The 25,855-nt window shown below is 38.0% G+C and overlaps 2 protein-coding genes across 9 annotated transcripts in view; both read left to right on the top strand.

Annotated features, from left to right (window-relative positions):
* LOC120558386 (homeobox protein Hox-C10a-like) overlaps nucleotides 1-25,855 on the top strand; it is a 132,348-nt gene that overhangs the window by 20,686 nt on the left and 85,807 nt on the right. For 3 of the 8 annotated variants that reach the window (XR_005639109.1, XR_005639107.1, XR_005639111.1), the window contains one exon: nucleotides 10,399-11,134. The exons of the other annotated variants lie outside the window; for them this stretch is intronic. The gene's annotated coding sequence lies outside the window, so the exon portion shown is untranslated. Of the gene's footprint in view, nucleotides 1-10,398; nucleotides 11,135-25,855 lie in introns of those variants that run through there. 8 annotated transcript variants of the gene reach the window in all.
* On the top strand, nucleotides 21,416-25,777 carry hoxc13a (homeobox C13a). The gene is made up of 2 exons (XM_039799365.1): nucleotides 21,416-22,228; nucleotides 24,560-25,777. Exons 1-2 carry the CDS (start codon nucleotides 21,565-21,567, stop codon nucleotides 24,814-24,816), a joined length of 921 nt encoding a protein of 306 aa, XP_039655299.1. The 5' UTR covers nucleotides 21,416-21,564; the 3' UTR covers nucleotides 24,817-25,777.

The raw sequence follows: 25,855 nt of genomic DNA, 5'->3' as shown, positions 1-25,855 counted from the left end.
GTACGTGAGAAGACTATATGAGACATGCAATAACTGAGTCAAAGATATTTTACTTTTTCGATGAAATAAAAGCATGTCAATAAACTATACATGTCTGGCCCTTGGTGCGATTCTCTTTTTCCAGTGTGGCCCTTAGGGAAATTGAGTTTGACGCCCCTGCTCTAGACTCACTCCCATCAAAAACAGTCAGCTGCATAATAAGTTTCCTGCATTAGAACTCTATTAGACTGTGACTCTGTCTGTCGATTGGTCCAGACTGAAGTATGTCAACAACTACCCAATGGATTGCTGTGAAATTTAAGGTCCCCAGAGGATGAAGCCTACTGAATTTGGTGATCCCCTGGCTTTACGTTTAGCATCATCATCACCTTGACATTATAGGCTTTTTAGTGAGATGTCTTGACAGCTGTTGGATTGCCATGAAATGTGGTACAGATATCCATCATGTGCAGAAAATTAATCCTAATGTGTTTGGTGATTCCCTGACTTTTAATCCAATGAGGTTCACTTGGGTTCATTTGTGGTTTTGATTGAAATATCACAAAAGTTATTAGATGGGTTTGCCATGACATTTTTTATAGACCGTTATGTCTCCCTCAGGGTAAATTGTTATCACTTTGATGATCCCTTAACTTATCTTCTATCACTATCATTGGGTCAATACTGTACTTTGGTTTATGACTAACTACCTGCAAAACATTTCCAGACATTTTCCATCAGCATCAGCTGTACGTTATCCGTATTCTGTCATCATAGCTCGTCTGCACATTCTGTAAAAACATCTTGTTTAGTGCCGTTAGTAAATGTTAGTGCGGTAATAGGCTTAACTAAGATTGTGAACATGCTTTAACGTTATACGTGCTCAACATCAGCATTCTAGCATTATGATTCTGAGCATCTTAAAATGCTCACAATAGTAGCTCAAAGCACCACTTTCCTAAGTGCAACCTCACAGAGCCACTAGCATGGCCATAAACCCATAGTCTTGTTTAAATACGACTCTGACATTGTCTCAGGTTATGTGTATAACAGAAGTGTATAGAGCTCAACAGTGACCGCCCACTTTTTGAATGTCTCTGGTTCTGGAAGTGATTTTCACCATTCAATGGCTCCATTGACATTTTATTAAATGCTTATATAAAGAGTTTTAAGCCTGGAACTAAGCCAACCAGCTGTGAGGTGAACAGTGACCATAAAACATTTGATTCAGCGCAAAAGGAAAAGGTACAAGTGTATACAGAAACGATCATAGATCTCAATGGTAGCAGCTCACTATAACCGTTTGCGGGTTCGCGGATGCGGTAAACATTTCCATAGTAACGGCAAGCTCCACCGATCAGAAACGTCGCTGTTACGCCTAGGAATGTGGGTAGTGTAGTACTTCTCCATGATAGCACAAATACAGTGCCTTGCGAAAGTATTCGGCCCCCTTGAACTTTTCGACCTTTTGCCACATTTCAGGCCTCAAACATAAAGATATAAAACTGTATTTTTTTGTGAAGAAACAACAACAAGTGGGACACAATCATGAAGTGGAACGAAATTTATTGGATATTTCAAACCTTTTAAACAAATAAAAAAACTGAAATATTGGGCGTGCAAAATTATTCAGCCCCCTTAAGTTAATACTTTGTAGCGCCACCTTTTGCTGCGATTACAGCTGTAAGTCGCTTGGGGTATGTCTCTATCAGTTTTGCACATCGAGAGACTGAAATTTTTGCCCATTCCTCCTTGCAAAACAGCTCGAGCTCAGTGAGGTTGGATGAAGAGCGTTTGTGAACAGCAGTTTTCAGTTCTTTCCACAGATTCTCGATTGGATTCAGGTCTGGACTTTGACTTGGCCATTCTAAAACCTGGATATGTTTATTTGTGAACCATTCCATTGTAGATTTTGCTTTATGTTTTGGATCACTGTCTTGTTGGAAGACAAATCTCCGTCCCAGTCTCAGGTCTTTTGCAGACTCCATCAGGTTTTCTTCCAGAATGGTCCTTTATTTGGCTCCATCCATCTTCCCATCAATTTTAACCATCTTCCCTGTCCCTGCTGAAGAAAAGCAGGCCCAAACCATGATGCTGCCACCACCATGTTTGACAGTGGGGATGGTGTGTTCAGGGTGATGAGCTGTGTTGCTTTTACGCCAAACATAACGTTTTGCATTGTTGCCAAAAAGTTCAATTTTGGTTTCATCTGACCACAGCACCTTCTTCCACATGTTTGGTGTGTCCCCCCGGTGGCTTTTGGCAAACTTTAAACGACACTTTTATGGATATCTTTAAGAAATGGCTTTCTTCTTGCCACTCTTCCATAAAGGCCAGATTTGTGCAGTATAACGACTGATTGTTGTCCTATGGACAGAGTATCCCACCTCAGCTGTAGATCTCTGCAGTTCATCCAGAGTGATCATGGGCCTCTTGGCTGCATCTCTGATCAGTCTTCTCATTGTATGAGCTGAAAGTTTAGAGGGACGGCCGGTCTTCGTGATTTGTAGTGGTCTGATACTCCTTCCATTTCAATATTATCGCTTGCGCAGTGCTCCTTGGGATGTTTAAAGCTTGGGAAATCTTTTTGTATCCAAATCCGGCTTTAAACTTCTCCACAACAGTATCTTCGAGACCTGCCTGGTGTCTTCCTTGTTCTTCATGATGCTCTCTGCGCTTTACACGGACCTCTGAGACTATCACAGAGCAGGTGCATTTATACGGAGACTTGATTACACACAGCTGGATTCTATTTATCATCATTAGTCATTTAGGTCAACATTGGATCATTCAGAGATCCTCACTGAACTTCTGGAGAGAGTTTGCTGCACTGAAAGTAAAGGGGCCTGAATAATTTTGAACCCCACCTTTTTCAGTTTTTTATTTGTTAAAAAAGTTTGAAATAGCCAATGAATTTCGTTCCACTTCATAATTGGGACCCACTTGTTGTTGATTCTTCACAAAAAATTACAGTTTTATATCTTTATGTTTGAGGCCTGAAATGTGGCAAAAGGTCGAAACGTTCAAGGGGGCCGAATACTTTCGCAAGGCACTGTAAAACATGTTTTTCTTAAAACAAGGTTGATATGCTTCTACAGGGGCATAAACCTTTGTTTCAAAAGCTCATAGCTCGTGGTAAGTCTACCTGGGATGGCTTGGACATTATGGCCAATCAAAAATCCTTATGGAGAAAATAAATGGGATTTTTCTTCCGGAACAACACTGTTTTCTCTGATTGTTAAACGGGCAAAAACGGGCAGGCTGATAATCAGTCGACCCCTAGACACAATAACACATGAGTAAGTCACATTTCAAAATCAACAGAGGGGGTAGAATTGAACAAAACGTATAGAAGGCAGCTCAAAGGCAGTATTGGACATAGCCCCAGCGATCTTTATTGTATTTCACTTTACTAGAGTCAAAGATCCAACATTTAACATCTTTAGAAAAGAGTAGATGGCCCACCAGTCCACACCCCTTTTATATTATTTAATTAGTTTTTAATTCAGTGGGCACTGGTGACACAAAGGAAATGTACTGTAGGTGAGTGACCTAGCGTAGCTAGATTCATAAATGTTACATTGCACGGCTGGTTTGACAATTTTTCAATCTGTACTGTATCTGTACTACCACCACAGAATAGTAAAGCGCTTCTTCTCAGAATTCTAGTATCTCCTTTACCCCATAAACTGGTCATATGTTGCCTCATTTACGAACAAGACGAAAGATCTACAGCCATGCTAGCAGATATGTGAGGCTGTACTAAGGCACAGCAGTGATTCAAGCTAAATTATCACAACAGCATACTGACCTGCTCACTATAATAATGGTAACATGCTGATGTTAAGTGGGTATGATGTTTACCATGCTCACAATCTTAGTTTAGCATGCTAACATTTGCTAATTAGCACTAAACACAAGGTATAGCTAAGGCTGATGGGAATGTTTTTAGTGTTGCATGTATTTGGACATACACCTAAGTGTTTGAACAAGAGCAAAAGTCCCAAAAACTCGAGTAAAAATGAAATATCACTGACTGCATATTATTTAACTAGTAAAATAATTATTTTATCTCAATATTGTGATATCCAAATAAGCTACCATTTACTGCAGGACTGCAGGTGCCCTGGTGGCTTAATAAACTGTGATCTCAATGCTCATTGTTGAATATCATTTCAATCTCTCTGTCCCCTTGTTTCCTGTCATTTCTCAACCGTCCACTGCAGTTTGAATATTGTTGTACTGTAGTTAATTTTTAAGTGAAAGTTTACTAGAAGCACTGGAACTAGATATACTTTAATTATTGTGATTGCTTTGTCATCATTTCATACTCAAACAACTGGAAGCAAAAGCATTTTTTACATGTGTAACATGAAACAATTTGTTTTCCATAATTTTGATATTTCATAAATGCAGGCCAGGAGGCAAAGGAAATGCAAGAAAATTTTAGATGACACACTCAGTTTGCCTCTTAATTTAGTACCAATATTTTGTAGGTTTATCCTTTTTTCTGGTCTACTAGTTGTATACACAGATGTTTGTGCATTTATGGGAAAAGCACTTTTAAGTATTACTGTTCAGTAATACCAAACAAAGTAGACCTATCACATTATTTCAATTGCCCAGCAGTTTTTTCAGACTTCATATACATTACTTAGTGATTGATGCCTGCAAAAGCAACAGACCATGGCTCACTCTCTGATTGCCTGTTTACAGGGCTCTGACACTTTTATAGTCCTCCTAATACCATTACAAAGTATTACTTCAACAGCGGGGCTCTCGCCTTTCCTGTAGAATTAGATACAAAAGGCTGTTTGCTGTGATCACTTGAGACAGCACAGTTGTGAAAATGAGTTTTTGTTGAGGCATGAGGACTTATCGACATTTTAACTTCCACATTGTCAGTGGTGGTCTGACAGATTTCATTTAACTACCAAAAACACACTAACATGCATGAAGTATTTTAAAGTTGCAATGTAAAATTATGTACAATGTCATCTTAAAACCTGTACTGCCCTCACTGTATATGGGTGATACAAATGCTGATCTTGTAATTGTTTTAGTGCAAATAATTGTAAATTGAAAATGGTCAAAAGCTCAACACAGCTTTTGAAGATTTGCTGTATTCAACCTTTATTTATCCTCGAGAGATCATTGAGGGCAACCATCATTTACAATGTCATTGAGTGAAGTAAAGTTCAGGTTGATATTAACAGTAGGGTAGTGTAATAATGTTTCAATGATGAATCACAAATTGGGCTGAAACAAATTTATTATTGCTACATCTATTGATTAATATTACTCAGAAATGTGTTCTATTATTTTTTCTATAAAATGTTAGAACTTTCAAAGTGGCATATACCAATCCTTCGTTTTGTCTGACCAACAATGTCAAAAAAAATTAGTAGTCTGTTACTAAGACAACACTGTCTTTAGATGCCTCACAGTGAAAGTGTTCCGGTTTGCGTCATCAATAGCTTGATACAGCAAGGGGCGTTACTGCAGCTCTGACAGCACAGCAAAAAGGAGGGCTCAGAAAACGGCATGCTTCCTGTTTGTATGATAAATGTCAGCACAGCAACAGTGAGTAAAACAAAAATCCAAATCAAAGAAACACAAAACTACTGAAAGCCAAATGTAGAGAGCCTTTTAAAAATGACAAATGTGTTGAGTCAGTCATTTTGCTGTGACGGCTCAGTTGCAGGCAGGCATCTTCTTCTTTTCTGTTGTCCAGCAGAACCATAATATTGTTGGGTCAGTGTGGTTACCCCCTGCTGTGAGGGCACCGTGGAAATGCCCATAAGCATGCCACATTATGGTGCTATAGTGTGCTATACTGAGCGAGTAAAAATGACAGTTATATTTCCCTTATTTAAGACGCTGCAAATTTTCTGTCCTTTTAATTGATACTTTTTGCAATTTGCAGGTTTGTAACCATTAACTTTAAGAACTATACTGCACTTACTGTATTATGTTACATGGTTTGTTGGTATCGAAATTCCTAAATTTGATCTATTTAGTTTGTTAGGTATTGTGCTCCAGTTGTGTAGGTTGCCCCTCTTCTTTGCATTATTGCCAACCTGACATCCTGAATTTTACATTGTGTCCCATGTCTTCATGTTCTTACTGCAGTCACAGCAGTGATTTTTAGAAAGTAATCTAGTAAATGCTACATTCTCCCTAAATGTTTGCTTAATTTTGATTCCTAGCTGCTTCCTTGATTGCTGTAGGCCTAGGCCAATAACCTGCAGCTGGGACGTCATGTGTTTGAACAACCCATAGATCGTCTACATATATTTCCGATTAACTACCAGTAGGAAACAGCATCTGAACTGTCCTTAACCACATTTTCAGGACTTTTGTTAACCTCTTATTTGCATATTTGGTAATTTTATTTTCCAAAACAGTGCCCGTACTTTCAGATTAATGCAGATGTTTCTGCCGCTAGGGGTCTCTCCAATCAAAACAATGGATGGTAAACAGAGACTTTTGATGACGTTGTGGAATTATGGGGTTGTAGTTTTCATTGTTAAACACCATCGCCTATTAGAATGCATCTGTTCACGGACAAGTTTACCCTTTCAAGTCCACCCATTCCGACGGCCGTTGTTGCGCAGAAGATCTCCCAGCTGCCCGGAATTATCTCCCCCTTCACTTTTTTGTAATTTTAACTAGTCGTTTTGGTGCCTAACCCACCTTTTGTATTGTAAAGACAGCTAAACGCGAAGGGGGAGATATTCGGCAGGGAGGAGACTTTTGGCACAAACACTGGTAACGGTAACGGAGACGTAACGTTATGGATGGCCGCTGTTCTAACGTTAACTATATGTCCCAGGGCTGTAGTCAGCTCTCATCCCGACTGAAGTCTCTTTCTGTGACATTGTATGATTTACAATTACTTTCGAATGTATCATCTGGGTTCCCATGTTTTGAAGGAAGTTAGAGTAACTACAGGGGTCAAAGGTTATATGACGCCACTGACAGGCGACTAAACCAAACGTCCCGTGTCAGAAATAAAATTACAGGTTTCTCTGGCTTTGAAAATTGTTGGAAACATTTGGGATAGTGTAAGTACACAACTCAACAAAATATATAATTATATATAAATATATATTATATAATATATATAATATATTTTTGTTTGTCTCTTTATGGGTTTTATTTAGATTATATTTTACAGTTTTATATTTATTTTTTTACATGTTCACGTCTCCTGTAGTAGAAATAAACTGTACATTTTCTTCATTCAGGATAAAGATTCTATAGAGTTTATATTATATTAAAGGTTACTTTTTACTTGTGCAGTGCCTGTTCAAAACCAGACTGTCCTCACCAAAATACTGCTCTATAGTTCGATTGTCCAAGCAGCTTATTACGAACTATATTTACGTTTGTTGTAACCACGTTAGTACGTAACTACGTCACAAACGTAACTTCGTCTGTGTAACAAAAGTAATGCACTTACGCTGTAAGAAACTTACTCATTTTAACACAAAACATGAAAAACCTAACCATGTAGATTTGTTGCCTTAACTTTACCAAGTAGTTCTGTTCACAACGTTGACCAGGTGTTTAAAACTGTGACTGTTTCACAACATTAAATAGAAAGGTCGTATATGTTGTTTTGGGAGTCATTGGCAAACAACCTAGTCTGTCGTTAGGTATGAGGATGTGTGGTTTAAAATGTGCCTGTTTGGAATGGGCGACAGTGCACTTCCTTGGGTCCTCAGCCAACTATAAAGTCAATCGGATGAACTGTTGCTGAGCAAATCGAAGGACTGAGACCCCTTCCTTTCTATTTAGAAAAAACTGCTATTCATTTTAAATCTTCCTCCTCAAACTTACAGCCCAGAACAACAGTGGGTTTGCTTGTTTTAACATCTGCATCTAGAGAGAAGAACCAAAAGCATTGAAGGATTAAGAGGTAAGGTGAGGAGGAGGAGAAATAAACGTCAGGATTTTTTTGCCTTCTTGCCATAAAATGGATGTGAAACCTGCTGTAGCTACTTGGAAGTTATTGTCAGTGAGGATGACTCAGCTGGACTAAAAAGTTTGATGTAAATTGTCTAGTGAAATGGAACTTTCATGAACTAGAAGTTCATTTTTCTCTGAATACTGGGGGTCAATTTGGCAGCAAATTCTACACGGCTATAGAAAAGAAAAATATAGTTAACAGAATAGGGGAGAAATGGAACAATCTCAACACAGAAACGCATAAGGCAAACTTATAAACAGGACGTGTGTAATTTGTGCTAAATACAAACCAAGTATGAATCAATACATTAAGGATCTATCAATATGTGTTGATATTGAACAACTAACTTACTTTACTAGAAAGCTGGAAGTTATTGAAAATATGTTTGGGAGCTTCATGAAACAAAATGCTGGTTTGGATTAATAAAGCCAAAGACTGGGGGCGGGTTAGCTGGAATACGATTATAAAGTGTGGTAGCCCATGTGATCTTCAAGATTTCTGTACTTGTAATTATAGTATAGTAGTAGTCTGTAAAATCAACTCTATTTTAATTACTATATTTCTATTGCCTTTTCATTTGCTGCCAAGACTGACCATTTTATTTATATATAATGTTTGTTGTAATTTAAAAAATAAACGCGCACACAAAATGGAGATACAGCAGAAAAGTAATAGTGGGCAAAAACATTTGCTTATTGTTTGGTTCCAAGATGTAAGAACTTGTGATGTGGACTGCTTGACTCAAAACAAAAATTGCACATACGCAGAGAGTGGCAAAATTGCACTGAATGTCCACACAAATGTGACTTTTATCTTTTTATTAAAAATGTTCCATCAGGAGTTTCCCTTTCATGCCATCAATCATGTGGAAAGACTCAGAGACGTCTTTTTCCAAATGGTAGATATCCGATTTTGGAAAAACTCCTCTCTTGTGGTTATTATACCCACACGCAGTATGGGAGTAAGTTGTAAAAACGACATTTTCCTCCCTCAGTTGAGTGTGCATAAATAAACACAAACAAAATCTTTTTGCCCAGAGTATCCGTCACTCTCCTTCCAACTGCTCCGAGTGAAGTCGGTGTGTTTGCGTGCGGGCGTAGTTCTTTGTGAAAAAGATGGCCGTGAGAATCTATGCAGATCTCATATGTTGTCGAATTTAAACAGTATTGTCCTCATCATGTGCTGTATGTAATGTTTATGCAACACACAAACTTTACAAACTGTAAAGCCAACAGTGAAATATCTGATAACAATTATGTATTTTAGTAAGACAAGTTCTGAGTAGTACAACACTTGACCTACATTCACAATCCATTTGTAGTTTTTAGCTGCAAAACCAACACTAAACAATACAAATACTACTCTGTTAGCTTCTGTGATTGCTGCTCTAACCTTCAAAGGTCAATTGCACCATTTCTGATATACATCCTAACTGATTATGGTGCTGATGGGTGTTTAGCTGGTGCTGCAGACACGTAGACGTTAGAGTTTTTCAGAGACATCTGACTCCAGTGTACTGCATCTGAAAAACTGTATATTTTTAACATAAATATTTGTAGGTTGTCCCATTCCGGTTTCTTGTTACACTTCTAACACGATGCATGAACGAAGAAAATACAGACGTTAGATCTGCGACACAAAACAGTATTTTTCTTCAATGGAAGCAATATCAAAGTAAAGGAAATATGCACATAACTGAACTGAATACTGGGTAATAATGTTTATGATATTGGCATCCGGTAGACATAAAATAAAGGATAAAGGAGAAACAGGATAATGATTACTTTATTAAGAAACATACTCAGAGGTGACTACTGTACATTTTACATAACTTTATAGTATATTACACATTACATTTTAAAATGATTCAGCATTATTTAAATTAAAAAAACAACTATTATTAGTTTGTTTACTACTATGCCGACTTGAATAAATGATATTGGATTTACAAAAATATTATGCAGTAAAAAAGGATTACATAATTTACTGTCTGTATTATTGCCATGCAGACTTGTCATTATATAACATTTGGTGAAAAACTCACCACAAAATGAGATACAACTTTATAAATACAGAAAGGAAACTGGGTCATAGCTGCAGCAAAGAGGTTCTTTGTGTGCACACAAATATCTCAACTCAACAAAAGTATGTTTCTAGTAAATACTGTTTCAGGCGTAGCATACAGTTTTGCCATCACTGCAGTAAAGGATGTACTGCAGCAATTCCTAATTGATTTAAAACAGTGATGCTCATTTAGCAGCCTGTGGGTCACATCTGGCTCCAGCTTAAAACGGCCCACCCGATCAATTTCTCGGCTGTAAGAGCCAGTGCCTCACAGTCGATTCAATCTGTAGTTTTAGGAACATCATTTAATTGCAGTTTATACGGTAAGGTTGGATGGCTAAACATTGAAATGCTTGTAATATACTGTACATCTCTTCCAGCTCTTGGAATGGACTTCCCCAAATTCCTGGCAAACTCAGCAACCTAAATGGTCTTTTTGTGTTTATGAACAAATATTTCTACTTCGGGATATTTCCAGGATTCCACAACAGGCTTAAGAGAAGCATTGGCACGGGAGATATGCCAGGGAGGTGTTCTGTGGACCACCAGTATTCAATGTGAAAAATTAGATTTATTAGAACATTTTATCTACTTCCTGGCTTAAGGTTTTGTACTCACTCTCCATTTACAATGTGTGATGTGTTCACATTGTCAGTTGAATTTTTAAATGTTAAGAAGGCCTGCTGTAATTAAACCCCTGAGTAGAGATTGCATGTCATTTGCATCAAAGTGTGCAGCTGCTCTCAGTTAGGTATTTTATTTGCTGCAGAAATGCTAAAATATTAGATTACAGTTTGGTCTGCTAATACACACACCTAGCCATTAAGCAGTGTTTGCTCGCAGTGAAGTCTGTAACACAGAAATTCCCAAATTAAAATGGCTGTGAGTCTTAAGAAAACATTGTTTGCAGTGATGTAACACTTTTCAATGTTTGTTGTTGTCACTGAGCATTGCTATAATTCCTTAATGAATAATACCAGCACGTTTCCTGGAATGTGGTAGGCCTATGTAATGTTGGGTAAATATAATGTGGAGATTCAATGATAAATATAACTCTTGTGTTCATTATTTCGATTTGTATTATGCCACTAGAAATAAAATAAAAATTTAAACAGATCAATCTTTAGATTTTTTTCTTCACATCTTTCCTCTCATTTACCAGATTATATCTTTCTTTTACATGAGAAACGTTTTTTTGTTGTTTTGTGTTATTCCCTGCAATATTAGTCAACAGGTTCCACCAGTTAGGATGACTCGATGTTGCACATTAATTTGTATCCTGTATCTTAGTCTCGAAATGATTGCCATATAACTACATGTAAAACCCTCTCACGCATTTAATATCTTACCGATGCGGATTATTTTACAGCCCCTTCAATCGTTAATTGTGCAATTAAATAGAAAATTAATTTAGGCTCTGAAGCGCCGATGCACTTTTCTAGTGATACAGCAGCAGAAGTCAGGGTCCGAAGTTTTGGAGTTTTGTTGGCTTCTCCATAAAATCCCACGCAGGAAGAAAAAGTGAGAGAATGTGGTTTTTCATCGCCCTATTACTCCTCTGAATATGTTAATAAAAGTGCTGGTTTGTATTTAAGTGTTTTTATAGAATAATTCACAGTGAAAACCCATGCACAGCTTTTTAAAATCACCACTTTAAACAACAAAATAGAAAATACGGAGCAGCCGGCACGGGGCTACAAAGTTTAGAAATCTGATATGGGGGCTCTTGATTTTTATTTTACTTATTTATGTTTCTCCTGAAAATAACTGAAGTTTGACAGAATTCGTGTCTTTTTTGAATGAGTTGAATGAATATTAATAAATCAGAGGATAACATATCTCGTTCCGACGCAGTTTCACATCCTTTTTTTCATATCCTGTTAACAATTCATAACAAAGATATGTTTGGGTTGGCCTATAAAACCAACACTTTAAAAATAAGAAATAATCAAATATAAAACAAGAATTTGTTTTTTCAATAATATCCGAGAAGGGGAATCGCAAAGTTTAGTCGGTCATTCAGACTGAAAAGAAACCGATCAGTGAATATGCATCGGTCAGCCAACTGCTTTAACATATCCTTTACAGATGAGAGTAAAGCAGGTCAATGATGAGTCTACTTGAAATATATGAATGCTTAACCAATTCTCAGTAACTGGAATCTGCTCTGCAGAGGATTTGAATATTTGGTTCAAAGTTGAATGAGATATTTATTAATTTTTTTTTTTTTTTTTTTTGTTTTTCCCCCAATTTTCTTTTTTTTTTTTTCACCATAATTCCACTTTGCATAGCCAATCTGTCTTTAATTTAAGTCAAGCTTTGGTTACTTTGTTGTAGCCTATATAATGGATTTCAAAAATCGGGACGAATTGATGTTTGCGCTTGCTTTGTAAAACAACAAACTCTTCAGTCTTCAGGACCACCATCATGTTCATCGCCTGTTATAGTCAAATGTCCAATACACGCGAAAAGAGAGGGATCTGACTTAAACCTGTAAATCATAGAATGTCATTCGACTTTTAAGTCTATATACAAGAAATAATCTATCACACGAGGAGTCTTTGTACACATTTAAATCAATGTTTTTTTTATGAGAAGTCTGTTAGAATGTGTTTATTAAAATAGTGTTCACTACTTTTGCGATTCTCACCATTATAAGTATCACATTTAATATTAAGCATGCGTTCTTTGCTATAGGCAACTTAGTTACTCACAAACACATTCTTCAAACATGGCGTAAAACCGACATCAATGGGTTGAACTGAGGACAGCAGTTGGCAAATAATACATGCATGAATGCAAAATATGAGTTTAATTATTGTTTTATTTAATTTTGCTGGGTAGGGCTAGTATCACGTGCACAGGCTTGGTTGCAGGTATAGGCGCAATGAGAAAGATCACATTGCACACAGAAAACCCTTCTCTATTTGAAGCCGTTTATTATAATGTGTTATAACCATCCAGTTGCATAATGTTTAGACCTATAGTATCAACCTAACGCATAAATAGCGATAGGTTATTTTAGCAGCCATCTCAAAACTTCAAACTCACTTTCACAAAGAGCGGAAACACGCTCTAACTGATGTTTTTGGTCAACTTGTCATTTGTGAACTTAAACTCAAACTGAATTCAGAATTGCTTTCAGTGGTTTCATAGTCAGTTTAAAAAATTAGAAGGAAAGCCCCATTGCCATAGTTTTTGTATTTGAATTTAAATGCCACCTCTAAATACCTTACTTTGGTGGCTCAGGTACAGCAAGTTCCCGTAGCCACGTGCTTCTGCTGAAATGCTTAGGGCATTTCTGTGATGAATATTCTTGTAGCAGCGAGGCCTCAGTGCTGCTCTCTGCAGCAAACTGCGTCAACAAACAATTTGGATCAATATAGTAGGTCCCTTTAACTTTTGCCTTGTTGAAATGACTCTGAGTATGGCTTCCTGCGCACCATTTCACTTCAAGATGTCCTCACGCAACGAGTTAACCAAAAACAAGCAGGTGCGACCATCATGTTCCAGTCCACAGCTCTTATGTTGACTTTAGTCTCTTCATACAGCCACTGAATACTGGATGAGGAAGTTGTCACTAAATCGCTTTCTGTAAATTTCTCGGATTTTTATTTGGTGTCTTCAAGCAAAGTGTGCTTCACAGCGTGGGCTATATAAATGAATCATTTGCATATATCAAATAGCTTCACGTTTTAGGTTCGGCACAGCAAAACAGATTCTAGATTTTGAACTATTAACGATAGTGTTAAGAAAGTAAGATGAATAAGATACTATTTTAGGATAGTTTATTCCATACATGTTGTCTTTACGTAAATGTAATGTCGCCTTTACGCTCCACAGGAAGTATGGTACATTGTAAATAGCATTACGAAACATTTAAGAATTAATAGATAATGTAAGGGGGAATGTACATCTCGTCAACGAGGTGATTTGAGGAACGAAATGTAGAATTTGTTATTTCAGTTTTAATTATAAAAGAAATGTATAGAATAAAAATGGATCTGCTGTGCTGGAAGTGAATGCAAGTTCGTGCACACTATCCCCTTTCCTTTTTAAAAACTGATAGGCTATGATTGCCTTTTATATATAGCCTACTCGGATTATTATTTGCGTTGAGAAACCGTTTTTATTTAACAGTATTGGCAAAAGAGTTCCTCAGTAGACGATGTAGCTGCGTGTTAAGCTCACAGACATCCATAGCGCGTGGCCTCAGCATTTTGACACATTTTAGATTTGTGAAGATTTTGAAAACGGCATGGTGTTACAGGCTGTAATGCGCATTAAGTGGCGTGGAAATATTGCCCTATAACGCAAGTCTCGAGATTTAGGAAGACACCCTTGGAGGAGATTATTTTGATACAGATTGCCATTTCCTGGAATTTGCATAAAGCTGCCGGTTGAAAAAGAGGTGACTTTCAAAAAGCCCTAAGGTTGTCTAAAGGGCCCGGTATAATCAATTGATAATAACTTCTAATCACCTTTAAAATATACATGCCAAACCTTAAATAACTTTCTAATTTCAAACCTATTTCTAGAAATAAATCCTCACCAGTTGTAGTTCAGCAAAGATCTCTGTTTCTGGACAACACATCAAAGCATAAAACATTTTAAAATGCACCTGTATTCATGTTTGCTTTTAGCTAGCCTGCATATAGTCTGAAATATGTCGAGAAAGTTTAAAGCGCTTTATTCTGTGAGAGAAGAAGTGGGATGATTAATGATGAACGTGTGTGTCTTTTGTTTTGCTGTCTGGACGGATGGAGCGACCGCCTCTGTTAACTTGAACTTGGACTTCCGACAAGACGCGTCAAACTGTGGATTTATTTTGTCTGCTTTGTTGCCCCTTCACCAACCAGACTACAACAGGGAAATTAAGAATCCACGTCTTCAGGACTATTGTAGACAGCGATAAACGTGTTGACCACATTAATACAAAAATAAATAAAGACTGTTTGTTTATAAATCATATTCAGATATAAGACAGCAGGCTTAGGCCCACAATAATGACCAGACACTACTTTGTAACGTGTTGGTAGAATAGGTTTCATTAGAACTAAATAAAAAAAACATATCTTAATGAAGTACCTTGTGTCAATAAGTCGTCAATAAGTCAAAACATTTTATCCATATTACGCTCCTTTGATGACTGTGCATAACAGACATTATCTCATGGGGCCGCGCATTCCCAACTTCCATATTGGGAATCTAAAATATACTTTGTCTAAAGTTGTAGACTATTGCTGTGTAGGAAGTGTAATTACCCTCGTATGAAAACATCCAGATGTGTATATCTATTTATGTGATCATGCTTATGTAGCCTGTTTTCTAAATGTTACTACATTCTGCCAATGTTTGATGCTTGCATGCTTGACAATACACCTGTGTTGTATTCCTATTCCTAATTTAATCCCAATTCATGGGCTTCCCTCGAAATTGTGAAACTACACTTTGTGTTGCATAAATGATGCGCAAAGGTGTCTTCCTCTCAAATTTGATGAAATCGTGTCAGGGTCGGGTAATGTATCACTAAAGTTTTAATAACAATAGGATAAGTACACTGAATAAAAAGGCTGTAAAGCCATGTGTTGTATTTTGTAAATCCACTTTGGCTTGTCTGTAGCGGTGGTCTGCCAGCCTGCTCTCTGTCCTCTGGGCGCGGCTCCGCCTGCCTGCTTTATTTTGCGGTTAAACCCCAGCCATCCTCTCATGGTCTACCTGCTCTGGGTGACGTTAAACAACAGTCTATGAGTCAAATCCGAGGTAAATTAGCCCTTAACTGTAGTGTGAGTAGTCTTTTTCATGCATGGCTTCCCAACAGCATATACCAACTATTGTAGATTATCAGTGGTAAATAAAAAGATGGCTTTACCTCGTATAGTGATTATCATACAGAAACCATCCACCAACATGAACAGAAATATACTGAATTTCAGAGAAGCCATAATCTCTGAATTTAAAGCCTCTACTTTGATAGAATTGCTGTAATGTATAGGATATCTGTTAACTTCGATATGATTAAGAAGAGTCCGTCACATATGAAAGTTTTGGTGGGTAAAGTGTGTGTGTGTGTGTGTGTGTGTGTGTGTGTGTGGGGGTGGTACTCCTCTGCCCACCAAACTCTACATTTTTGTGTCCTATTATTCACTGTATGTCGTTTCACAATACAATTTTGGTTTCTTGACAAACATGGCTTCCCCTCAATGACGCCAGTTTACAGTGTTGTAATATATCCATTTTGAATAGAACTAATGTGGCATGCTAGAGTCGGGCATGCATTTTCAAATGTGCTCATGCATATGCAGCAAGATCCCGTGAGAAATAAATGTGTGAATCTTGAGCTGAAATTGAAAGCAAAAAACTCCAAAGACATAATCCATTTACGCATGTTGCGGCCTGTTTAAATGTCCCTCTCTTCTTGTCTAGCATTTTCATTCTGTTTGTCACGCACCAGCACTGCACTACACTGCCTATTTATAGATTTTTCACCACGGTTTGTCATTTTCTTGACAAAATATCTTGCCTTTCGGTGCCCTTACTGCTAACATTGAAGTGCAGTGGTCTTGGCTTATACGATTATGATTTTTTCATCGTAAATGAAAGGGTGGCCGAACGGAAAACACCAGATTGAGATGCTGTTTTAGTTTTGTAGGAATGTTTTCATGCCAGTGGAGTGCTCTGCTCTCCCTCTAGCCTGCTGAACAACAGCAACAGCCCACTTTTATCAACACACACACACCACACACACACACACACACACACACACACACACACACACACACACACACACACACACACACACACACACACACACACACACACACACAGGCTGTGCACACTGGCAACATAAAGCAATACGTATTACTATAATGAAGCCAATTCACCTTTTTGCAGAGGTAAATGTGGCATTAACATGCAAAATACATGTAACGCGCCAGACCAGGAGCTCGTGAGTCACACACGCAACTTCCAAATGAGCACCAGTCTTGATTTACTATGAGATTTATGTATGCACTACAGTCAGATTTTTGTCCATTCAATTAGTGCAGATCCTTGATGGGTCCAAAGTTTATCCCATTGAGTTTGACATGTTAATTTACTGAAATCTTCGAATCCTCATTCTAAAAATGCACTTGGACTATAATGGCCTTTATACTGCTATAGTGTGCGAATCTATTTGGTTATTTTGGTTGACCTAGTCCACTGCTGAGTGAATTAAACACTTGGTTTACTTTGATTATACAATATAGAGCTAAGCCTGAAGCTGGCTGGAAACTCATAAACATAAGCGCAATCTGATTTCAGCATGCATGGCGCAGACTCTACCTGCAAGCTGTCAACACATTCTTGGACTGCTACATCGCCTTTTCAAAGACTTTTTTTATGCCCACGGATTTGCATCATTCTCAAGACCGGTGAGATAATGTTTGACAAGTAATAGTATTGCTTTTTATTGTCATTTTTATCGGCGTTTAACATTGATACGAAAGGGACACGGAGTCATTTTGATGGAGGGACTGCACTGCACACTGCAAAAAAATGTGGTCATTAGGTAAATCAAGGCAAAGGAAACTGACAATTGTGATAGCTGCACTTGTTTCCATTAAATTATTTGGAGTTATGTGAATAAGAGCTATACGATTTTGAATTATTTGGGATGATAGAGTACTATTGTAGCCTACTGCTGGATCAAAATAAAATATGCTACACCTATGTATATAAGGGCATATCCTGCGTATACGAACCATTGACTCAGTCTTGTGCACATGCAGTCAGTTCCTGGGAGCGGAAGCCGCAGGTAGGCAGCATTTGTATGGGAATGGATGCTCTCCCCTCCCCCACAAACCTCCGCATCAGACGGGCTCTCTCTCCGTCTGACAGGGCCTGTCTGGAAGGACATCATGTCTGGTTGTCAAGATATTTACAGCAGCACATCATGGCCGGTTGTCAAGATATTGATAGTCGTTTCAATTAACAGTATCTGAAACCGCAGCGGAGAAGTTTAACGCTTTTCAAGAAATATTTTTTTTTAAATGAAAAGTGGACAAATGTTTTTTTATAAAGGGAAAAAAACGTTTTTGCAGTGAAGTTCCACCTCAAACTGTATAACCAGCCACCACCAAACACTTCAAATGCCTTAAAACGGACACTGCAGCAGTTTTTATATTATATCAATGTTTTGGTCTGTGATGACGCATTCTATGTTGTTTCAATGACGCATGGTTACAGTTTTAGCCTTTACCTAGCTGTATTGGAATTTGGTTTTGGAATTTGATTAAATAATACTAACGGCAACATGGCTATTATTTGTCTTTTCGCTATGGCTACGTATTGCTGGTCGAGTTGTAGGAACTGGAATACAATATATGGTGACTAAATTGAAATGTAAACCCAGCTCATTAATTCCATATTATCCTGCTCTTCCTAACCTTATATTTAAGATGTACAAATGTACACAGACGTACACAACAGCATCTCTGCTGCATGAAGTGAAAGTTTAGGGTGGATTATGGGTGAGAAAACATCAACTTTCATATCAATTGGCTTGGCCTTAAATAGTATATGTTGGTGACTAAATTATTTATTTTTAAATACATTGATAGGTAGTTTAGGTGATAGCATTACATTTAAAACCGCCCTGCAATGGAATATGTACAAACTTGGAAAAAAAGTAATTTTCATTCTTTAAGAATCCACCTGCGTGTCTGCAACCTGTCCACTGTTGATGAAAGATAATACAAACAAAAGTTAGCAGTTAAAGTTCGATATATTTTAGAATCCATTATGAATTAGTTTGTGCAGGGCGTGCATTAGATGCCAAAGTATCATGTATATGGTTTAATGATTGGGTCGCTGGTGTCTCGGTGCACATTTTGCTGCAGTGGAAATGCGCCAGACACTTAAAATATTTAATGTTAGGCTAATCATTTATTTGCTATCACCATAACTGTATAATAATTGTATTAGTTCTTGCAAAAGTTAAAAAGAGAAAATATGAATCATGTAGTCATTTATATTTAAGATTTTACTTTATTATACTTTCCCTTTTTTCCCTAAAACATTAATTATGAATTTGTTATAGTAGTATCAGTTTTTGAGAAAACCAGAGATGGGCTTGACGTGTGATTTATGATTATTGCAACATAAAGTGTAACTTAATCAAATTTTTCTAAATGTAACAACTTCAACTATTATCTCTGAGACTGTGCCGCCTGTTTGACCAACGCTACATCATCCGTGTATCCCACGGGGCGAAACTATTACCTTAGCACAAACATTTGGGCATAATTTGGAAGTTAGGCTGAATGAAAACAAAATGCACCAAACTCAAAATAACATTCTATCATTCATAAACAAAAAAAAAAACGTGATCTTCTCAAGGTCGGAGCTTTCATGGAAAATGTTAGTTTGGAAGGAGCCGGTTTTCTGCAGCGCAAAAGCTGTCAAATTCCTGATCCTTAGGGGAGGGAAAAACACAAGGGATTATTTGGAGTTCTCTCTCTCTCTTCGCAGTTCGCACACAGCAAATATTTTAGAGTAAGGGTCTCTAAATAACAGCTAGTTTGCATGTATACTCTAGTGTGAAGTTCATTCTTGTCTGTCTAGACTCTGATTACGACCCTGTTTGTCTGCGTTTTTTTTACCTTGACCTTGGACTTCCGTGCAGCTGCCGTTTGGATGAGCCCTTCGTAATTTCCTTGAGACAAAAGAACTATAGTCTGTCCGAGGAAGGACAGGGGTCTAGCTTCCTTAGTATACTAATACTTAACGGTGGCCTGATTATTCCCAAGGCAACTCAGCAGTGCAAAAATGTTGATAAAACCCTTCGTATGGCTGCTTGTAGCCTCCTTTATGAGTGACTCATGGGATAGGCATCACAAAAACTCTATTTTATGGACACTTTGTGGGCCTATCCCATCGGTAATATTTCAAACTCAAAAATACAGTCAAGTTTTAAATATTAACCCAGAAGTAATAGACGATTTCCGCAACTGATGTTAGTATGGGGCCTGGTGACGAGGAGAACTAAAAGGACGTTTTAGATTTAGAAGAGAGCTTTAACCAGTGGTTATTCAAATATGAAGGAGGATGCGTGTAAAAATAGTGTCGGAAGAGTTCCTATGTCCGCATTTCTACCATGGTGTCTAATTGAAAAAGGTCTGTACACACAGTCTAGCTGAAAGCGGCCCCTTGTTCTTATTTTCGCCTGGAAGCGTCAGCTTCACTTGTATGTTATGAATGAATAGCTTAGTGAAACAGAAACATCACATGAAGTCGTTTAATGCTCAGTTTAGTGCAGACGCTATCGCTGAAAAAGCTTAGACCGAATACTATGATGGAACATATATTTGCCCAAACCTATTGCGGGAATATTTAATAATGCAAGTAGTTGTAGCCTGAACTAAACGATGCTATCATTTATTGTAGGGGATTACTGTAATTATATCTTCACATGAAAGAGACATACGTAGGCTACTAAAAGATCATTTACAATGACGGTATCTTACCTGGAATTTTCACCTTGTCCTTTGGCTGTTAATGCTGAGGTGCGACGACATTCAACTTTGCCAATACTAAAACTTCTAGTTCTGGTTCCACCACACAAACCACACGCACATGCTAAATAGTATTTTTTTTTTTTTTAACCTAACTGATTAATACAAATCAACACGTCATGCAAAAGTTTATAATATGCTGGATTTAGGCTCCACAATATCAACCTCTAAAAGGCAACATTAAAACATTAAAAACATAATTAGTATGCCCTGCTGGAACAGTAATAGTCCACAACTAGTCACTGATCCTCATCTCACCATGTTAATAGGTGACCCAGTGGCAGTTGTATACGGGTTTAAAGGAAATGCGTCCTTCAGAAAAGGAGTGTTGATAAGATTGGACGGAGACACATTTGCTTTGACAGAACTGTTTCTTGATGCGTAATACATACATGATATACATTACATTAACTACAGACCAGGGATTCCAGATTAAATAATTTTCTATTAGGCTACATTTACTATTCAAACTAAACTTCAGCCGGAACATATCATTTCCATCAGTTATACACAAAGTTTGCGCACCAATACGCCAAGAAGCAAGTTGAAAGATTAGATAAAAACAATTGAATAAGAAATGTATGTTTTTATTTTCCATGTACCAACTGTGACATGTATCATATGCTATTATATTCTCTGGCAGTCCCCGGAATCGGCCAAATTTCACAGGTTGTTTTCGTTTGCCCCAATCTTGAAAGTATCCAAACTCCCCTTTAAGGGTGTGGGTCTAAGTGATTTAAACCAATGATATGACTCGGTATTCTGCAGGAAAAAACTGTGACATGTGAGGCAGTGGGTCTTTAAAGGGCTGCTCTGCCCCAACTCACAAGCCCAATCTCGTAGGACTTGTTAGCGTATCACGTGCCAGATTCTTAATGAAGTGGACACACGAGGGTCTCGAGTGCGCATGCGCTTGGTGTAAAATGTAGTTGGAAATGAGGTGTCCGTCTTGGAGTAGTCGACTTTTAAAAAGCATCGGCAGCCCCTGATATGACGACTTCGCTGGTCCTGCATCCACGCTGGGCGGACACCTTGATGTACGTTTATGAAAAAAGCCCGAATGAAAACAACCAGAATAAAAGCCAAACAATGGAGGGACTGAGCGGTAATTGCCCTGCGACCCACTGCAGGGACCTGATGTCGCACCCCGCGCTGGGACGACATTCTGGCACCATAGCGACCCACCAGGGCTCCGTCTACTCGGATATTTCTTCTCCAGACACCGGCCGGCAGTGTCCCGCTCCACAAACATCATCCAGTGCATCTTTGAGCTACGGTTATCCATTTGGAAACCCATATTACGGCTGTAGATTGTCTCATTCGCACAACGTGAACTTGCAGCAGAAGCCTTGCTCGTACCATCCCGCAGAGAAATATGCCGAGCCCAGCACAGCGCTGCCCACGGAAGAACTGTCTACCAGGGCGAAGGAGTTTGCCTTCTACCCGAGTTTCGCCAGCTCATATCAGGCTGTCCCTGGATATCTCGATGTGTCGGTGGTGCCTAGTATCAGTGCCCATCCCGAACCGAGGCACGACGCCTTGATCCCCATGGAGGGCTACCAGCACTGGGCTCTCTCCAACGGCTGGGATGGGCAGGTGTACTGCTCCAAAGAGCAAACACAGTCAACTCATCTCTGGAAATCACCTTTTCCAGGTATGTAAAAATTATGTTTGATTTTTCTTTTTTTTTTTAAGCTTCTCCAGGCAGGTTAGTCCAGCGGCTTGTACGCTTGAAATACCTGTGCCATCACATTAAGAAATCTATTTAAATGTAGTCAGATATTTTTACTCTGCTGAGATGTTATGCTTAGTGTATACATTTATTTTTTGTTAACGTGCCAACATCAACTTACAAAGAAGTCCAGGGAAACTCTAAATGTTGTGAATAAACATACAACTGTCAATCATATGTCAGTTACCCTATGTTCTTTATGGACTCTGTTAGTAAAGGCAGTGATATTCTTCTGTTTGACATGGAACAAACCATCATGCCTAGTTATCCTAGAAATGTGCGCAGTGCATACCTTTGCCCCCTGTTTGACAATATAGTGACTAAGCTAGCCTACTGTGTTTTGAATGGTGCCAATAAATCTCAGCGCCCTGCGATGTGTCCACAGTCTCCTGCATCTATCTATCTATCTATCTATCTATCTATCTATCTATCTATCTATCTATCTATCTATCTATCTATCTATCTATCTCAGGATTAATTTTACAACATTCAAAATCATGTTGCACGAATGGTTCACAACCACTGACCAGTTCACATTATAGGCTTTATTTCAGGCTCGCCTTTTGTTTTACTTAGTATCATACATGCAAAATACCTGATGATGGACACAGGGGCCCGTCCAGTATGCAGTTTACAGAGTGTTTACTACACTGCTTCTTTTACCACAAGGGTTTATTATCTAAGTAAAATCTGTAGGTATTTTAATTTAGGATAGGGAAGTTATCAGACCTCGACTGGACCTCTCACACAATATTAGCCACCTTTTATATTGAAAACACACAGGAGCAAGCCACGCATGCACGGGCACGCAGTCAAATGCGCGCGCACACATGCACAAAAACACAAGCGCGCGGTCCTTGTCATTCTGTCTCGCTACACACACACACACACACACACACACACACACACACACACACACTCACACACTAAACTCACCACAGACATACACAACTATTTTGCTCTAAAAAATAAAAGAAATCCAGTGAACGCCACTCAGATGTGTGTGTGTGTGTGTGTGTGTGTGTGTGTGTGTGCATATATATATATATATATATATATATGTGTGTATATATATATATATATATATATATATACACACATACATATATACACACACATATATACACACACATACATATATACACACACACATATACATATATACTGTATATATAGATATGTGTATTTTATATATATATATATATATATATATATATATATATATATATATATATATACACTATTTTCCTATAACACGATATTAAAAAGAGAGGCTAATATTTGAATATTAATTTGCCTAAATCAAGAACTACCATAATCATAATCAATCATAATATCCACGAACTGTGGAGAAATATCCACAGCCCATAAGTGTAAAATGACATGGGGGTAAAAAGTGTCATGTCTCACAGCTTGCCACTATTTCTCAAGGTATTGCCATACTTGTCCTGTCATGTTTCTCGTTGACTGCCTTGCACTCAGCTCCAGTCTTGGCGAATGGGTGTACTCCCAGAACCTTTTTTACCTGAACAAATAAGGTACCCACTGCCAAAAGGTTCCAGGGCCTTTTAAAAAGAACGTAGTGGGGAAATAAAGTGTGTCTAATTTTTAGGGAAATTCAGGGAGTTGATGAATTGTAAACTTTCACTTAAATTACGTGTACCGTGTGACTTTATGATCATTCAAAACGTTTGTTTTGTTTTCAATTGCAATCACTTTAGTTGCAGATAGTGATTTCTATTTTTTAACCAGGCTCTGACCGGCGTATTGCACATTGCACCCACATTGAGACTTATAGGACTTACACACTCGTACCCCGCAGTTCAATGAACATCTATAGGATAGATTTATCTAAGATATCGTTAACAAGGTTTGTTGTGTAGTAGATAGTCAACCAGAAGATTAAGTATTGACGTGTAGTAGCCTAAGGAGATTGTGACTGTAACTTGATAGTGATTTTTCATTCACAGAAACAAAGGATGGTCTAGCACTGTAACACAAACGGAGTAGCCTACATTTTACATTAGTGAACTGTCTTACGACAGACGATGACGATTTTATTATGGCGTTGTTACATGTCAGGTGCAGTATACCTGAGATCCTGCCCCCCCACCCCCCTATCTAAACACTGTTTGCTTAGGAAGTACACCAGTTTTGTCAACTGCAGTTGCTGCTATTTTTGTGTGGTGAACATTGCGGTGTTTTTTGCGCATAGTCTAATATTTTCCTGGCATTTTCTCCTTTTTCCTGTAGATGTTGTGCCATTACAGCCTGAGGTCAGCAGTTACCGACGTGGGCGTAAAAAACGTGTCCCTTACACCAAGATCCAGCTGAAGGAGCTGGAGAAAGAGTATGCAGCCAGCAAGTTCATCACCAAAGACAAGAGAAGACGCATCTCGGCCGCTACCAATCTCTCAGAGCGTCAAGTCACCATCTGGTTTCAAAACCGGCGAGTCAAGGAGAAGAAATTTGTCAGTAAATCCAAGAGTAATCACATGCACACCACTTGAGAAGATCAACGACCTCTTTGAAACTACAACTCATACCTTCCAACACATCATGCCATATATTTACCTCTTGCATCGAAAATCGTGGCTGAAAAACATTTTGGCAGTGTTTTTTTTTCTTTCTTTTTTTTTTTATTTAACTTCCATCATCTCCATCGACCATGCCACCACGCCCCCTGTTTTCAAGTTAGAGCTAATGCTCTAAAAACTGTGAAAATATTGAAAGTTCACTTCACATTTGTTTTATATGAATGTACATATATAAATATATAATATTTAAAACGATATCTGTATTTCAAAGACAAGTGTTGTGTTTTTCTTTTAGTGTGTTCAAGCCAAATCTCAAAAGGACTGATGGCATTTCTTAAACTTACAATGAGCAGATCAAAACAAAGGAAACAGTTTGATGTCATTTTAGAAAGATAATCGCCACATGGACATCAGTTGTGGCGTAATGACACGTTGAACTTGAGATTTCTTCAAGAAAAAAGCTCACAAAGGACTTTCGAAAGAAAGAATGATTTTCTTTTTTAAATATTCCTTCTGAATTTCAAAAGCTTTGTTCCTCTGTGTGGGAAATGTTCTCTTAAACCTGGGGTAAAACAAAGGCTCGTATGTTGTTAATCTGTATAGTGCAATGCCTTTTTATTTAATTCATATTATCTAGTATGGCGGAACTGTAAACTGGAATATCCCAAGACCTGTATGTTTTCCTTTGTCAGTGAAGGATTCTGTCATGCAACTGGAATGATTGTAAACCATTAAAAGTCAGTGAGTATTACACATAAATGCACAATCGTTTTATTTTATTTTTTGTCTTTGTTAGTGTAGCATTGCAGCTGATCACACGCCTTGTGAAGCCTGTATTTTCTACTTTGGTGCGGTATGTGAACTGTATTGTGGTGTTGAATTACGTACTGGAAACGTGTTTCATAAATAAATGATGATTATGAAAACGCTTAAATATTCAAGTCAATCAACCGTACTTGCAGCATTTCCTTTCGTTTCAAGTTACCCTGGTGTCATCAAGCAGCAGAAGCTT

This window comes from Perca fluviatilis, chromosome 5, assembly GCF_010015445.1.
Source record: "Perca fluviatilis chromosome 5, GENO_Pfluv_1.0, whole genome shotgun sequence".
Lineage (NCBI taxonomy): Eukaryota > Metazoa > Chordata > Actinopteri > Perciformes > Percidae > Perca > Perca fluviatilis.
The sequence above is the reverse complement of the archived record's forward strand: the minus strand, read 5'-3'. Positions and strand labels throughout refer to the sequence as shown.